The 17,690-nt window shown below is 45.5% G+C and overlaps 1 protein-coding gene across 1 annotated transcript; it reads right to left on the reverse strand.

Annotated features, from left to right (window-relative positions):
* Positions 1-4,529: 4,529 nt before the first annotated feature.
* Positions 4,530-13,476, reverse strand: edn1 (endothelin 1). Its single transcript, XM_085988805.1, has 5 exons — positions 13,013-13,476; positions 10,129-10,303; positions 9,299-9,457; positions 6,606-6,737; positions 4,530-6,062 (listed from the first exon to the last, which is right to left on the reverse strand). Exons 1-5 carry the CDS (start codon positions 13,071-13,073, stop codon positions 5,912-5,914), a joined length of 678 nt encoding a protein of 225 aa, XP_085844931.1. The 5' UTR covers positions 13,074-13,476; the 3' UTR covers positions 4,530-5,911.
* Positions 13,477-17,690: the final 4,214 nt, after the last annotated feature.

A 17,690-nucleotide genomic window follows, 5' to 3' on the forward strand; every position in this document is an offset into this window, starting at 1 on the left:
GGTGAGAGAATTGAGAATTTGGGCTAATATCATTATCTTATTTGAAACATTTTTTAATATTGTAATGAAGTTCTCACACATTTAGTGCAAGAGCACCTTAAGACAGCCTGAAAGAGCAACCAAAAGATTACACTTGCTGAATTGATTGGAAATGCCACAAAAAGGAATGCCCAGACTCTGCTTTGCATGTTTTGTGCTGTGTTTGTAATGTGAATGTGTATGTATTAAGTCTTGCATTTTTGATCTATAAACCACAGATATTTTAATTGTATAAGAAGCATACAATAGGTCACAGCACAATGCACCTCAAACTTGGCCTTCAATCACCACACTGAAATACAGAGCTGTGTACTTTGACTGGGACATCCAGTCAATGCATAGGAATACAGAAGTTATTTCAGCTTTGCACCAACGCTAAACTTCTGGGCCTAGAAATTGAGTGGGGTTAGCGCCCAATTAGCGGCGCTGGAGGGCATTGCGCTGGAATTATAGCCGTTTCTGAAATTGACTTGGGCCTTACCATCGGCGTTAGCCGGTAGCGCTGCGCCGGCACCGATGACGTCATCGGTGTGCGCAGCGTCCCGGTTGCCGTGGTAACCCGGCCCCAAGCCCAAATTCAGTTGCGCCCGCCTCGCCCGTGGCAGGCGCAACCAACGATTGTGGAAAGGGTTCTTACACGCCTTTGCGCCGGCGCATAAAGGTGGAGCGGCGGCCGGCCGCGTTCCCGGCGGCCGCCTGCCCGCACCTCCCTTCCCGGACTCCTGCATCACCCCCCCCCACGGCCCTGATGTGTGTGTGCTGCGAGCCCGGCACTTCCCCGAGATGCCGGGCTCAGATGTCGGGGGAATCCGCCGGTCAGTTGTCGGCTGCAGGCAGCTCCTCCTTAACAGAAGGAGGAGGCCTGCAGTTCCCCAGCCTGCCGCACCGCATCGGGTGCCGCAGCGGGGGATTAGCGCCGGAAAACCCAATTGAACGCCCGTTTTGAGGCGCTAAAACCCTCCTTTAGCGCCCGCTGCCGTCTGGGCCCAGCGCAACCAAATTTTCATCAGGCGCTGCCGCATTAACGCTGGCGCAAAATTTCTGGCGCTACAGCCCTGGCGAACCCACAACCCAATTTCTAGGCCCTGTAGTGTAAATTGGGTGTCAAAGGCTGAACTTACTCTGAAGTGAAGCAGCGTGCGATGACCTCTTCCAGAGAGTTTAATTCTCCTTAGCGCTTTGGTCAGACCAGGCTGACATAAGATTCAAAACTATAAATGTGAATTGGTATGAAGCAAAACCACTTCATACTGACACTCCACCTACAGTGCAATGCACTGTTAAGGAAGTAGTCCTTACTTTCAGACTGTTGCTAGTCTGGCTTTTTGGAAAATTGTAACATGCAGACTAATAGTTCTAATAAAAACTCCGGTTATCACTTAAAATATATATTTTTAGAAGGTTTATTGGGTTCAGCAAAATCAGAAATGTATGATAGGGAATGGAATACTTTTCTATTTTGGGCACCCTGTATCAGCATTGAGTATTTCCAGGTTAGATGTAGTATCACCAGGTGAAGGGCAAAGCTCAAATAAACTGCCTTAACTTCTAACCACACTGTACTAGTGCGACATTTTATTCACTTCCCACACTAACCATCCTTGTAGACTCTTTCAGTGAAATTCCTAACTTTGTGCCAAACTGTGCTTAACCTGAGTGTGGAGGTGGAAGACATGTGTATGGTTCGTAATGAATACTTTGGGGTCAATTTTCCTGGAGCCGTCAGGCGGGGTTTCAGGCGTGTGGGGGGGGAAAATCCGGAATTCGGGGGTCCTGACACCGTGCCGCCCAAAACCCCACTCCACACAAGTTTCAGAGGCGGCAGGTACCCGCCCCGCACTGGGACCCGCCGACCCCAGGCGGGAAGGGATTAGTGCCAATTAACTGCCTGTTAACAAGTAGTTAACAGGCAGTTTTTAGTCTAATCCCTATTTTGAGGGGTGTCGTGTGGGATTCCCGACGGCTCCAAACCACGCCAGGTTAGAGCAGGCAGGCCGTCGGGTTGAAGGAGTTGGAGGGGTCGCGATATCGGTGTTCAGGTGAGTGATGGGTGCATGAGTGCAAAGGTAAGTGTGTTTGGTGTGTCTAAAGTGTGTAAAGAACTTTTACTTACCTGTACTTACCTTAACAGCCTTTCTTCCTGTAGGCGTCGGGAGCGCATCACTCAACCGGCACTTAAAGCTGAATGGCTGCAATCTGTGAAAAGTGACAACCTTCAGCTTTGAGTGCTGCTGAGAGTTCTAACTGAGTCTGTGCAGAAGGACTCATGTTAGAACTCAGACTGTCAGTGTTTGGCAGCTTCAAACAGCTGTGAAACACTGATATTTCATCTGTCAAGAACTCTTGACAGATGAAATTGCAGTCTGTGACGTCACCTGTTGCCGGGTGGCCCTTAATTGGCCTGCTGAGCCCACTGGGCGGGCTAAACAAGGTCAATCAAGGGAAAATCGCGCGGATTGGCCGGACGTCGATGTAGGTGGATCTAAAACCCGAAAGTTGTAGTCCCGCCTTCTTCCCGACAGCTTCGGGAAAATCGACCCCTTTGTGTCTGTATTCACAAAAGAGAGGGATGATGCAGACATTGCAATCAGGGAGGAGGAGTGTGAAATATTAGATGAAATAAACATAGTGAAAGAGGAAGTATTAAGCGGTTTAGCATCTTTGAAAGTGGTTAAATCCCCAGGCCTGGATGAAATGTATCCCAGACTGTTAAGAGAAGTAAGAGAGGAAATAGCAGAGGCTCTGACCATCATTTTCCAATCCTCTCTGGCTACAGGTGTGATGCCAGAGGACTGGGAAGACTGCTAACATGGTACCTTTGTTTAAAAAGGGAGAAAGGGATAGACCGAGTAATTACAGGCCAGTCAGCCTAACCTTGGTGATGGGAAAATTATTGGAAAAAGTTCTGAGGGACAGGATAAATCTTCATTTGGAAAGACACGGATTAATCAGGGACAGTCAGCATGGATTTGTTAAGGGAAGGTCGTGTCTGACTAACTTGATTGAATTTTTTGAGGAGGTAACAAGGAGGGTCGATGAGGGTAGTGCATTTGATGTCGTCTATATGGATTTTAGCAAGGCTTTTGATAAGATCCCGCATGGCAGACTGGTCACGAAAGTAAAAGCCCATGGGATACAAGGCAAAGTGGCAAGTTGGATCCAAAATTGGCTCAGAGGCAGGAAACAAAGGGTAATGGTTGAAGGGTGTTTTTGTGACTGGAAGACTGTTTCCAGTGGGGTTCCACAGGGCTCAGTACTGGGTCCTTTGCTTTTTGTGGTATATATCAATGATTTGGACTTGAATGTAGGAAGTATGATTAAGAAGTTTGCAGATGATACAAAAATTGGCCGTGTGGTTAATAATGAAGAAGAAAGCTGCAGACTGCAGGAGGATATCAATGGACTGGTCAGGTGGGCAGAACAGTGACAAATGGAATTTAATCTGGAGAAGTATGAGGTAATGCATTTGGGGAGGGCTAACAAGGCAAGGGAATACACTATAAATGGTGGGACACTGAGAAGTGCAGAGAATCAGAGGGATCTTGGAGTGCATGTCCACAGATCCCTGAAGGTAGCAGGACAGGTGGATAAGGTGGTTAAGAAGGCATACGGAATGCTTGCCTTTATTAGCCAAGGCATAGAATATATGAGCAGAGAGGTTCTCCTTGAACTGTATGAAACACTAGTTAGGCCGCAGCTAGAATACTGCGTGCAGTTCTGGTCACCACATTACAGGAAGGATGTGATTGCACTAGAGGGGGTGCAGAGGAGATTTACGAGGATCTTGCCTGGGCTGGGGAATTTTAGCTATGAGGAAAGATTGGATAGGCTGGGATTGTTTTCTTTGGAACAGAGGAGGATGAAGGGGGACCTAATTGAGGTGTGTAAGGTTATGAGGGACCTAGATAGAGTGGATAGGAAGGACCTATTTCCCATAGCAGAAGGGTCAATAAAAAGGGGTCATAGATTTAAAGTAATTGGTTGGAGGTTTAGAGGGGATTGGAGGAGAATTTTTTTCACCCAGTGGGTGGTGGGGGTCTGGAACTCACTGCCTGAAAGGGTGGTAGAGGCAGAGACCCTCATCACGTTTAAAAAGTACTTGGATGTGCACTTGATGTGCAATAACGTACAAGGCTACGGACCATGTGCTGAAAAGTGGGATTAGGGTGGATAGCTCTTTGTTGGCCGGCACGGACAAGATGGGCCAAATGGTCTCTTTCTGTGCTATAAATTTCTATGATTCTATAACTACGGATAGTTTTGTGCTGTGGTACTGGGTTACTGCCTCATTTAGAAAACCTTGCAGATAGCAGAAAGAAATGATTCTCAGCCCACCAAATTCAAGTCCCAGTAGTGGAAGGATAATGTGCTAACACACTATATCACCCAATCTCTGTGAATCCACACATACAAATCTTGAGAGTTAGTTTCAAGAATATCTTCAGAACTAGCTTGTCGTTGCCACCTCCAAAATAATAAAATGGCACATATTTTCATATTAAATAGAAATGTTTTATTTCCAAGTAAACTACTTTCAAAAACATGAAGTAGAGCAAACACGTTTCTGTATAAAAATACATACTGACTAATAATCACACAAGAAACCAATATGGCCTGTATGATACATTAGGACACTGTTTAAAATACAGTCAGTAACCAAAGCTATGAATGTGTCAAAATAATATGAGCAATACTTTAAATATTTATGTAAATTCATGCCTCATTTTCAACAGACAGTTATTAATATTGTTTGTTACCCACTTCATCAACATTTCAAACATACAATTGTTCCTATCACACCATTGGTTTATGTTGGCTGTCAATGCTTATTATCTTTTTAGGAGCAGCATTGTATCATCTCCTTTACATTTCATCTACCAAATATATAGATGTAACATCTGACTGTACAAACAGAAAACACCAACTAAATATATTACATACATCCAGACTCAACTGCAGCCACACATACAATATGCCTAGTGTCATTATATACATCCAGACACTGTTAATCATCCAGACAATGTAGGCAACCACATATATCCAGACACTGTTATTCGGAAATGTAACCAAATACACTGCCATTATTTATATTCACACTATCACACTGCCATTACATATAAATCCACATTATCACACCCAAACACACTGTCATTATACACAAACATGCCAACACTGTGTGTGACATATAATTCAGATGTTACAGTATTCAAACCAAATGTGTTCATGAGAGATTAATGATATTCCTAGGGCATATTTTTAGTCAACAACACTTACAAAAAGTGAGGTAGAATTAAATTAAAAAATGCGATTCTGCAAGTTTCAGCATTCCATTTAAAAAGTCTGTGAAATATATTAAATTGAGAATTTGCACTTTGTACACATTGTTTATGTACATAAATGTTTTGAATGTGTCTTTAAATCATTGCTTCATCTGATGCACTAGATTCCACTTCCTGTCCTTTACAGCAATCTTTTGGCTATATGACTTGAAGTTCACTCTGGTTATCATTCTGTTTAATCTCCTTATGCCAGGATTCAGTGAGAACTCCTCAGTTTAGTGTGTTATGTGCATCTCAGCAGTTTTTGGTAGACACACATCCATACTGTAGTTTGTGAACGTGAATTGCATAATTTATATTATAGCTTACTTTATGACAAACTTGTTTCATTTGGAAGATGCCTTGTTGTAATTTTCATTCTGCTGCTCAGTCTTTTTTTCATAAGGCTAGGCTGTAGCTTGGACTCCATCAGTTTTGGCAAGCTCCTCACTGAAGTGTCAATCCCTGGTCCCTTGCCAGAACAGACTGGCAATCTATTCTGTGGAAGCAGCCAACGCGTGCTGTTTTCTTTGCCTCTGTTAACTGGCAGCCTGTCAACGCTTGCAGTCCCTGCATTGTGTCACAGGGCCTGCCATGGAAACTGGTAAACTCTTCACTTTATTGTGGCTGTCTTGTCTCGCTTTCCTTATTCTGTTTATCCATTTCATCGATGTAGGTAAATGCTTGCTGTTTTCTGGCTCCAACCTTCAAATCAAAGCATAAATTATGTGAACACTTTCTGTTTGGTAATGAAATCATACTGACTGATCTATAAGTACTTGTTTTACAGGAGTGTTGCATATAAACATTATAATTTATTTCTGACTATTTCATATTAAATTAGTTCTGGCACTAATTTCATTTCTGATTTAAGAGTTCATTCATGTGGGAATATTAGGGTAAATTTTCCAATCACACACTCCCCATGCAGAACCTGGCCTATTTACCCTATTATCCTTGCAAATAACCAATCTGGATTTTGAACACTGAAAAATATTTTGAGGAGTTTAAATCTTACAATGGGGATGGATTCCCTCTGATCACTATTTGTAGTGACATTGTAAACCTGCTCTTTTAGATTTACGATTCTGCTGATAGGAAATCTTCCCTCTATTTTTACATTGCCACTAACATGTAGCAACCAGAGGAAATCTTCCCACATTGTGTTGTTACATAATCAGTTTTGACATACAGAAATATGATGAGGGTGTTTGTTTCAGGCGATAAGTGAAATTGAATGAAACTCACTTTTTTGTGATGTTAAAGAGACGTTGATAAACACATTTCAGTCCTAAATCTGTGCAGTCCTGTTTGTTCTGGCCCATTCTATCTGACTTTGCCTCCAGGTGGTGCTTTTGTACTTTGGTCTTCATTTGAAATCTGCAAAGAAAATAAATGGCTGTGTTTTAATTTTACATTGAAATCTTTCTAAAGTTAATGGCCCAGATTTTGCGGTCAGCGACGAAGTGATGGTGCTCGCCGCTGACCTCAAAGAAAGCTGCCCACAAAGATCTAGCGATCTCTGTGGCGTCAATTTCACGTTTCCCGACGTTAATTTGATTCTGGCACCAGGTCTAGGGGATCTCCAGCACCAGCAACAATGATGTCATCAAGCCAATCACATTGAAGAATTTTCACAGACAGCAAACCAGGAAGTAAAATTCACTGTTTATCCTTCACTTTTTATAAATTTTACAGAGAGCAAAATAAAGATTGGGACTTACACATGGGATTAAGGGAGAAGCTGAAATATCAAAAACAAACATAATAAAAATATGGAATATTTATCATAATGGAAAAATTTGACATTCCACAAATATAAAATTAATTTTTCAGGGCCAGAGAGGTTGTTCAGCAGTAATTATGACTTAGTATGCCCCAGTTACACCTCGTTGAACAAGGCTTGACTTTTTCAGGGTTTATTAACAGTGATATTAACAGCATAAAAGGAGAAGTTCTCGTCAGTTCAGTGATTTCTCAAAGATTGCTGTCTGCAGGATCTTCAACATGTGGAGGCGCAGGGAATCACTGACAACAACTTCTGGATTTCCACGTTTAACTGTGCATGTGTGGATGCCAGACGTTGCTGTCAGTTTCACAGGGTAATGACGGCGAACACTGACAGTTTTGCGTCATTACAACTTCAAAATCCAGGCCAATAATGAGAGAGTCAAGAGCTATCCACATATCAGTGAAGTTCATCTTAGCCGGTAACCTTTGAGCAGTAACTCAAACAACAAAGATCAACAATCCTAAAAGGAAATGATTTAACACAGAGGCCTAGAAATTGAGTTTGCGCTGCGCCGGGGCTTAACGCCGGAAATTTAGCGCCATTGCTAAGTCGCGCTGTGCGCGCCAAAAATTCAGTAGCGCCGCGCCCAAACAGCTGCCGGCGCTACTGAAGGCTGTTTGCGCCTGAAAACTGGCGCTACGCGCCGCATTGCGGTGCTATTCCGGTGCTGCGGCGCCCGATGCGGTGCGGCAGGCTCGGGAAGTGCAGGCCTCCTCCTTCAGTTAAGGAGGAGCTGCCTGCACCCGCCCGCTGGCCGGTTAAATCGCCACAAAAATGAGCCCGGCACCTCGGGGAAGTGCCGGGCTCGCAGCCGAGAAGCATCTGTTCCGCGGGGGGGGGGTGGGGGAGTCCGGGGAGGGAGGTGCGGGCAGGCGGCCGGCGGGAAAGCGGCCGGCTGCCGCTCCACCTTTATGCGCCGGCGCGAAGTCGTGCAAGACTCTGGTGCCAGAGTCTTAGTTGCGGCTGCCACGGGCAAGGCGGCCGCAACTGAATTTTGGCGCTGGGGCCCGTCACCACGGCAACCGGGACGCTGCGCACACCGATGACGTCATCGGTGCCGGCGCAGCGCTACCGGTGTAACGCCGATGTTGGGCCCTAGTCAATTTCAAAACCGGCTGTAAGTCCAGCGCAATGCCCTCTAGCGCCGCAAAATGGGCGCTAAGCCCACTCAATTTCTAGGCCAGAGATTGGTATAAGTGACTGGGAGTGAAGTGTACTGCAGGGCAGAACATAAACTTTAAGTTTGATAGGTATTCCTAAACCAGTGAACGTTTATTGTTGCTGTTGCTCATTTAATATTATGTATTGACAATATAATAAAATAAATATATATTTATAGCACACATGAAATCAAAACCAAGTGTAGTTTTCAGATGAAGCCATGTTGGGGGTGATAATTGGACCAAAGCATGCAGAGGTAATTCAGTCCACATTTTAAAGTCATATTTTCTGTCCTTATTTTTATATTATACTTTGGTTTTATATTATTATTTATAGTTAAATAGTAAAATTTACAACAATTTGGGTAGCTGAGAATATCTGCTTGGTAGGAGCATGAGTTTCTCTGCAGTCGAGGCCGAATGGGCTGAGAAATGCCAAACTGGAGCACTACAGTGCCACCACTGGTAGAAAGATGTGATTACAGCGCGGCAAGTTTACATAAGCAGTTTCTATTATGAGTATGGACATAGGGATTTATAATGGAAAAGGTTGAGCCGGAAGAGATAGATGCAATCTTCGATGTTTTATATGTACATGATTACATAGTTGCAAAAGGGTAGACCTGACAAACTCGTGCTAGAGATGGTGGAGCCTCGTGCAGTACAATACAAATCAGGAAATCCTGGGCAGTTGCAGCATACATTTATAAAACCGGCCCTCCACTTTTAGTTACATATTGTTTGGGGAATAGGTGCATTTCTGATCTCTTTAAGCCCAAAATAATGAATATAAATACATTAATCAATGATTAACAGTTATTTTCGTTAAGACCTAACGTTTTCTTTTTCTTTTCTAACAAATGAGGTCTGTGGACTGAATGTTTTGGTCCTGGATGGTTCCCCCAACTCCTTGGCTTTAGGCCGAGGTCTATTTCTATCTATAATTAAAGTGATTTATGGAAAAGCAGGTGTTCCGGAACATTTTCTACCTCGGCGTCTGCTGCCCGTCTTCACAGAATTGCCAGCACACACTGTCTTCTTGGCTGCTGCATTCACACCGTGGCCTCGATTCCGCCAGTGTTGCCAAATTGTTCTTCACAGACCGTCTGACCCGAGGGGAATTGCCCAGTCCGTACGGGACAATCCGCCTGAAGGACAAAAATAAATCAAACCACTGTTACCAAAAGCAACTGCACTGGGTGTGTGTGAACCTGGTAAAGTGTCGGGAACTCCCTCCCTCCCACTGACAGTTTACACTATCCTTTATCGCACGTAATAAGCATAGTTATCATTAGGGCCGGAGAAGCCGCAACGAAATCGAATATAATCCAACAAGATTGCTCTTTAACGGGTATTAATGTTTGCCCTTAAATGTATCTTAGCCCGTGCTATTATAATGCAGAAAACTCGCCAGCAGTGGTGATGGCCCCTTTTCGGGAGGGCTGCTGGCGAGTTTTCTTGAGAGATCGGTGATTAGAATGGCCCTGCTGACCATCTATTGAAGTGTGTGAGTCTCCCGTGGGGAAGCTTTCATGATAAATTCACGCCACAGTGGCTTGCCTCGCAGGTGCCTGTCCATCTGTAGTGTATGCTACAATGGCATTGGGGAATTCACAATAATAGAGTGGGTTTTTTCAGGATATCTAGTTCGCTGGACCACTGTCAACCCAGTAACAATGCACTTTTGCATGTGACAGTGTGCCTGGGCTTAATACAGTTGCTCGCTGGGGAACATCAAGCCTCACCAGGTCTCAGGCACTGACTGCCTCAGCTCCAATACTCCCTCTACGGAAAGTCTTCTACCCTGAGAGTCACTTACTCGGGTGTGTTGATCCAGATAATGTCCAAGTGGCAGAAGTAGATGCATTCCTTGTCCAGAAAAGAGGAGCAGGAACAGCGCTTGGAGCGGCTGAGCCGGCGGGGAACCGGGCTGGAAGCTTGGCCGGCAGAGGAGGCGGGAGACACGGTCACTGCACCGCCCGACAGCGGAGACCCTGCGGGACAGAGAAAGAGAGACTATCAGTGCCACACAATATCAGACAGAGAGGCTAGAGGCTCTCATGAATACATTATTTGGCATAACTTAATAAATTATATAAAGTTAATACTGGTTATTAATTATTGATAAATATGAATACCACACACGAATCAAAATCTTCCCTTATATGCAACTGTAACTGGAGTGAAATAGTTTTTGCAGTTGAGTATTTCTTTTGTAGTGAAGCCGCCCGGTGAAAGAAGTGGTTGATGTGCCCGGGGGGCAGTGTGGGCTCTGTACAGCCCGGGGGGCAGTGTGGGCTCTGTACAGCCCGGGGGGCAGTGTGGGCTCTGTACAGCCCGGGGGGCAGTGTGGGCTCTGTACAGCCCGGGGGGCAGTGTGGGCTCTGTACAGCCCGGGGGGCAGTGTGGGCTCTGTACAGCCCGGGGGCAGTGTGGGCTCTGTACAGCCCGGGGAGCAGTGTGGGCTCTGTACAGCCCGGGGGGGGGGGGGCAGTGTGGGCTCTGTACAGCCCGGGGGGCAGTGTGGGCTCTGTACAGCCTGGGGGACAGTGTGGGCTCTGTACAGCCTGGGGGACAGTGTGGGCTCTGGGCTCTGTACAGCTCGGGGGGCAGTGTGGGCTCTGGGCTCTGTACAGCCCGGGGGGCAGTGTGGGCTCTGTACAGCCCGGGGGGGGGGGGCAGTGTGGGCTCTGGGCTCTGTACAGCCCGGGGGGCAGTGTGGGCTCTGTACAGCCCGGGGGGGGGCAGTGTGGGCTCTGGGCTCTGTACAGCCCGGGGGGCAGTGTGGGCTCTGTACAGCCTGGGGGGCAGTGTGGGCTCTGTACAGCCCGGGGGGGGGCAGTGTGGGCTCTGTACAGCTCGGGGGGCAGTGTGGGCTCTGTACAGCCCGGGGGGCAGTGTGGGCTCTGGGCTCTGTACAGCCCGGGGGGCAGTGTGGGCTCTGTACAGCCTGGGGGGCAGTGTGGGCTCTGGGCTCTGTACAGCCCGGGGGGGGGCAGTGTGGGCTCTGGGCTCTGTACAGCCCGGGGGGCAGTGTGGGCTCTGTACAGCCCGGGGGACAGTGTGGGCTCTGTACAGCCCGGGGGGCAGTGTGGGCTCTGTACAGCCCGGGGGGCAGTGTGGGGCTCTGGGCTCTGTACAGCCCGGGGGGCAGTGTGGGCTCTGGGCTCTGTACAGCCCGGGGGGCAGTGTGGGCTCTGGGCTCTGTACAGCCCGGGGGGCAGTGTGGGCTCTGGGCTCTGTACAGCCCGGGGGCCAGTGTGGGCTCTGGGCTCTGTACAGCCCGGGGGGCAGTGTGGGCTCTGTACAGCCTGGGGGGCAGTGTGGGCTCTGGGCTCTGTACAGCCCGGGGGGGCAGTGTGGGCTCTGTACAGCCCGGGGGACAGTGTGGGCTCTGTACAGCCCGGGGGGCAGTGTGGGCTCTGTACAGCCCGGGGGGCAGTGTGGGCTCTGTACAGCCCGGGGGACAGTGTGGGCTCTGTACAGCCCGGGGGGCAGTGTGGGCTCTGTACAGCCCGGGGGGCAGTGTGGGCTCTGTACAGCCCGGGGGGCAGTGTGGGCTCTGGGCTCTGTACAGCCCGGGGGGCAGTGTGGGCTCTGGGCTCTGTACAGCCCGGTTCCACCGAGCAGCATGACCCAGTAAATAGCGAACTGTACGCTCGGTGTAAGGCTGTAACATGGGGGGCGGGAGCAAGGTGTAAGTCACCGTCACACAGAGCTAATCTCGGTTACAATACAAGAAAACAAAACTCCAATAATCTCAGCGTGTGCTGCTTTGACCTGTAGAAACGGTTCTCTCTATGTCTGTAGCCTGTAAAGAACACCTGTGATCGGACTGCAGTCCTGGATAGCTCCAGCACTCCCCTGGTGCTCTCCCTCCTGAAAGAGTCTCAGTAAGTTGCTGGTTCTCGTTACTGAGTAACGTGCAGCTCAGTTCAGCTCTCTGCTCTCCTGCAAACTGAGCTCGATGAGCTGTGACTGGAGACAAGTGCACCTGCTGGTCTGCTCATTCACACACCGAGTTCACCACAGGCTGCTTTCCGCTTTCTTTTCACATATATCTTCAATTTGAACTCGCCAGGTAAGCATACTAGTGCCACATCTCATCGCTACAAAAACGAGTTACTTTCAGCTGTGGGAATCTTTGCCACCAGGTAATCGAGGCTCCCAATCGGCAATGTGGTGTATTTGGGGAAGTCTCCTCACTCAGGTGCGAACAGCAGTCAGTCCTGCACTGGTCAGGGACCGCACGCACTGCTCCACCTTGGGCGGCGCACTCTTCTATTCTTTATAAAACATTTATTTTATAGATTTAATCTTTATGAAACTGTTTAAAATTAACAGTTTGAATCAGGAGGCCGAATATCGAGAAATCATGCAGCTTGGTTAGATACTGAAGACGCTATAGATATTGAAGAGTACTGAATTTATTACAAAAGCTTTGATCTTTGTATACATTAGGTAGATAAAAGGTAGAAAGATATACATGGGGAGAGAGACATGTCTGTAGCCTCTTAATTCAAACTTGCTTAATTCAAATTATCGGATAATTCATTATCACTAAAATCCCACTTTGCAGTTTATCCATTGCTTAATTCAATGTTTTTGGATAATTTGTTTTAAGCGCAGATAACGACTTTGAATGATGTGTAGTAGATGATATAGTGATAGATTTTAAAGTTGCCGTGAGGATTTAGACCTACCTGTTGAAAAGGGCAGCCCCCACATCACAGTCAGCAGAGACAAGAACACGTTAAACTCCATTTTCAAAATTAAATCAGGATGTTGTAGTCAGATAGTTTTCCTTGTTCTTTTCTTCTGTCTGGAGAGTATCGGTAGGTTTCTGTAGTTGAGAGGTAAATGTGCAGAGGACGAGCTGCAGGTTGAAGTTGGTTGTCAGTCTCAGGTGTAGTTGGAGAGTTGTGTCTGCTCCAGCCCTGCTGTGCTGTGCTGCCGACACACAGCAGCGATTCTCCTTTTATATAGTCCGCGTCCCTCTGTAAACAGCTCAATGTGCTTTTATCCAAGACAATGTTATTAGTCACCCAGCGGAGCTGCAGACTTAGATAAGCAACACGCTGCCTGCAAAATAACCCCCTCCACAGACGGGGCGAGGCCAGCATACAATTAAAAAAAAGCTCTCTTTTTCTCAGCCTTCGCCAGGAGTTCTGCCAGCACACACACTTCAGCAAAGGTCCAAGAGCCAATCAGAAACTTCTGGCCACAAATATATTCTGGTTTCGAAGAACTGAGGGCATTTCTACAACCTGTCCACCTCAAAGCCCACGGCTTCTCCTCACCAGCCGTTCGACACAACTGCTATCATCAAATAATCTAATAGACTATTTCTTGACCGACCCAGTCTGAATCTGAGAAGCCTAAAGGTAGACTGAGCTTGAATTTGTGATAAAACGCCCAAGTTTGGAAAAGGTTTCGCGTTTTAATACGCAATAAAAAGCCGTAGAAAGTGACTGTTGGAAGTCGGAGGAGCGACCTCACTTGTGAAATTAAACTCGATGTTACTATCAGGTAAAAGCTAGTGAATTCCACCGGCGATATCTCGCCAGTCTTTTCCTGGGTCAGATGGTTAGTTCACTGATGAGGCGCCCAGTACAGTAAGCAGTCTAACCAATGCTGGGCATGGAAAGCTCAGCGATCTGCATTGATTCAGTGGAACAGAAGGAGGTGCCCTTGAACAAGGTGATTAAACAGGAATTAGCCAAGACTGCAGGGAGTTTGATTCGTGACTTTTTAGTTAAGACCGGTAAAGGTGACAGCGGGTCACCGTGTCACTGTGCAACGAATTAATACCGCAAGGGCACCAATAATAACTTGCATTTATATAGTGCCTTTAACATAGTAAAGCGGCCCAAAAGCGTTATCAGACAAACATTGACATCGAGCCAAACAAACAAGGACACATTAGGACAAGTGATAAAAGTTTGGTCAGAGGTAGGTTTTAAGCAGTCTCTTAAAGGATAGAGAGGTAGAGAGATAAACCACTAACATAATCTCACCAGGTCTAATCAAACTAATAGAAATTTAAACTAAACTAGTATTTCCTTCGAGTTTGATTCATGTGGTTGTTGAAAGTTACAAATGAATCATTGCCGCTGCCCCTACTGAAAGATTAACGCCACGTTAAAGAGAACGGACACGTGTTTGCTTGTAACTGTTTTGTCAACAGAATTTACAGCGTTCATCTGACCCGTGGCTGTGTGAAGCCCTGGGCTGTCCATTGACATGTGCAGTGGACACATGGAAAGGGTTTCACTTGGCGCGTAGTCAGCCCAAGTCAGAAAAACAGGAACAGGGGCAAAGTGATCATGTGGAATGGACTGTGGTAAACACACCGATGAATCCAATAACATTCTTAAAACAAGTAGTATTAAGCTGTCTATTGCTGGTTTGCATTCTTTCATCCGACTCCCCAGTTAATGAATTCTTCGCCTTCCTTATGTTTGTTTAAACTCCCCCTTCTCTCCTTCCGTGCTTTAACCATACCTGCAAGGTGCAAGAAACATGATACGCGAAAACATTAAGCTGCAGACACAAGTTACTTTCACTGTTAGATTGGATTTATGCCAAATACATCGGGTGAACAGGTTTTCTGTCGGTTTATCTATTCGTTAATTCGATTTTAAAACTGATAAGTATCAACTTTTGCATTGTTCTCAAAACACGTTTTACATCGGGACACTGTTTCAACACGTTTCCATATGTCACGGTAGATTTACTAAAAACGATATAGATATAAAAAAAAACAGGAACAACGAGATGTTCTTTTTAAAAATCACGAAGAAAAATATATACAAAATAAGTATAAAAGTCTGAATCAGGGTTTAAACTGAAATCAGGTGGCTTAATCCCATTGAACACCTTTGCCATGGGATGTTAACGATGTCTAAGAATACCCTAGCTGGGAAGTGAAATACACTCGCTCCAGCCTCTTCATTCACCCACTTCAGATTCCTCACAAGTCGTAGTTTCTCGACGGAGAATTGTCTACTAAAGTCCCAACGCTTGTATTCAGGGTAAAAAAAAGGCAATATCCCATCGATTCCCAACTCTTTTTAAAGAATTATAAATTATGCTCAGCCATTCGAAGCAGTTTGCAATCCCTGAAGGGTAATAGTGAGAGATTGTCATTTGACCACTAGAGGGCATTACATAGCAAGACAACGTGTTCATCTTAAAAGGGCACCGTCTTCACAAAAGAAGTGCATGGGGGTGAGTGGAGGCACACCAGTGATACATGATGCAATTCCACACTACTTGTGTCATGTGTATTTATTTACAAACTATTAAAAGGTTACCAGATTTTTTTTCATGCAACTAACGCTCCTTTAAGAGTTTGGCCTATGTTTGGGAGGGGATTCACACCATAAATTATTCACTCCACAAGGATGGTGAAATCTCTGTAATGATGATTTGTATCGCTCCACAGGCCTGCCAAATGGTGAAGAGCTCCTGGTCTGTCAGAGCGAGCTCTCGGTGCCTCTGTTGCTACGCTCTGGGTTTGAACCAGGAGTCTGATATCCAGTTCTGATGAAAGGTCATCGACCTGAAACATTAACTCTGTTTCTCTCTTCACAGATGCTGTCTGACCTGCTGAGTATCTCCAGCATTTTCTGTTTTTATATCTGATATTCTGGATTCATATTGAAAACGCAACAGCTGCTTAATGGAATGTGGCAATCTCTACAAGTGTGATTGAATAGGTTGTGGAAGTGAATAGTAAATATTATTAATAAAGAGTGTTATATTTTATACTGTGAAATTACTTTGGACAGATTTGTTTTTAAACATTAGTTTTATAGATTTTGAGGGAGAAGATTCTTGGTCATTGTTACTCGGTGATGGCATCAGTTTTGTTTTGAGTGTCTCTGATCACAGCTACAGTTGAGACAATGCAAAATATATGGTATTGAAAAGTAGAGAAAACACATAAAACCATTAAGCAGTGTTTTATCATCATTCGTATAATGTGTGCGCATTACAGTCCGGAAAGATTACAATTCTTTGAATTTATTGTCAATTATGAGACCCTCAGATGCTAAGGCATTAAGGGCATTACTGGTAGCAGGGAGGAGCTTGCATGACAGATGGAGCTTCTCAAGATGGAATCTTTGAAATCTCATTGTCTACTATGTTGATCTGCTGACTGCCTTCAGTGCAAGTTTGACTTTGTTCAGCCGCTCTGGCACTGCCTTGCTCACTGTCCAGTGGAGTATGTCCAGGCATGCTACACCTTGTCAGTGTGGACATTTGAGATGGTCATCCCTGCCTTTTTTACGCTGATGTAACTGAGTGACTATCTCTGAGCACTGTTGAGGAATGCTTGCTTTATACACTGTAATCTGAATAGCGAAGATTTCCTCCCTCCTCCAACAGATTATCTGGTCATTATCTCATTGCTGTTTGTGGGACCTTGCTGTGTGCCATGTTTCCCATATTTCAACAGTGGCTACACTTCAAAAAAGTACTTAATTGGCTGTAAAGCGCTTTACATCCTGAGGTTGTGAAAGACACTATATAAATGCAAGTTCTTTCTTTTACCAGTAGTAGAGAGCCTGACAATGCAGACTGAGCAGAAGGTGAATCATCTAACCTCTGCCATCTCAATCCATGGAATAGTAACTGGGAGAGAGGAGGTGAGCAGCGGGGAGATCCATATTTGATAGATATCCAATATCAGTGTTAAAGTTATGGATGATTCACGCAAATAATGGCAAATCTAAGCTGTGCTATGTGGCAACAGTACATGAGCCTGTTTGACCAGGCACCGTGTAATGAATTGATGGCTGACAGTGGCATTTGCAAGCATGCAAATCTTTGATTCAGCCACTTTTGCCAGGTCATTAAGTTCAGGAAAAGATACAAACATATTTTGTGTGTTGTGGGCATTCATCTATATGGGCATTGGTGTCTGCAATCACTACCACACCTACCTTTAAAGAATCCTGCCGACAGGTGTGGAATCAACTGCCTATTCCACTTGCTGCTAATGAAGACACTGTCAGACATCTATTATTTCATCTATAATACAAGGAGCTGTTTCCTTTTTTTGTTTTGAGGATTGGAGGTCCTTGGTAGCTGTCAAAATGTGTCAGCTTGGCTCAGTTGGTATTGTAATACTCTTACATCTGAGTCAGAAGATTGTGGATTCAAACCCCACCCCAGCTTTAGGCACATAAACTAGACTGACAGTTCACTCACTCCGTGCTACATTGTTGGAAGTGCTTTTGAATGCGATGCTAAACTGTAATCATGTCTATCTGTTCAAATAGTGCTATGGGATGTAAAAGGTTTCTCAACCAACTTCACCAAAAAAGTATGGAATAACCATCCAGATAGAGCAGTGAAGTCACATTTTTAAAA

Source organism: Somniosus microcephalus, chromosome 5 (genome assembly GCF_052327205.1).
Source record: "Somniosus microcephalus isolate GS21.2 chromosome 5, FLI_Smic_1.0, whole genome shotgun sequence".
In the NCBI taxonomy this organism is placed as follows: domain Eukaryota; kingdom Metazoa; phylum Chordata; class Chondrichthyes; order Squaliformes; family Somniosidae; genus Somniosus; species Somniosus microcephalus.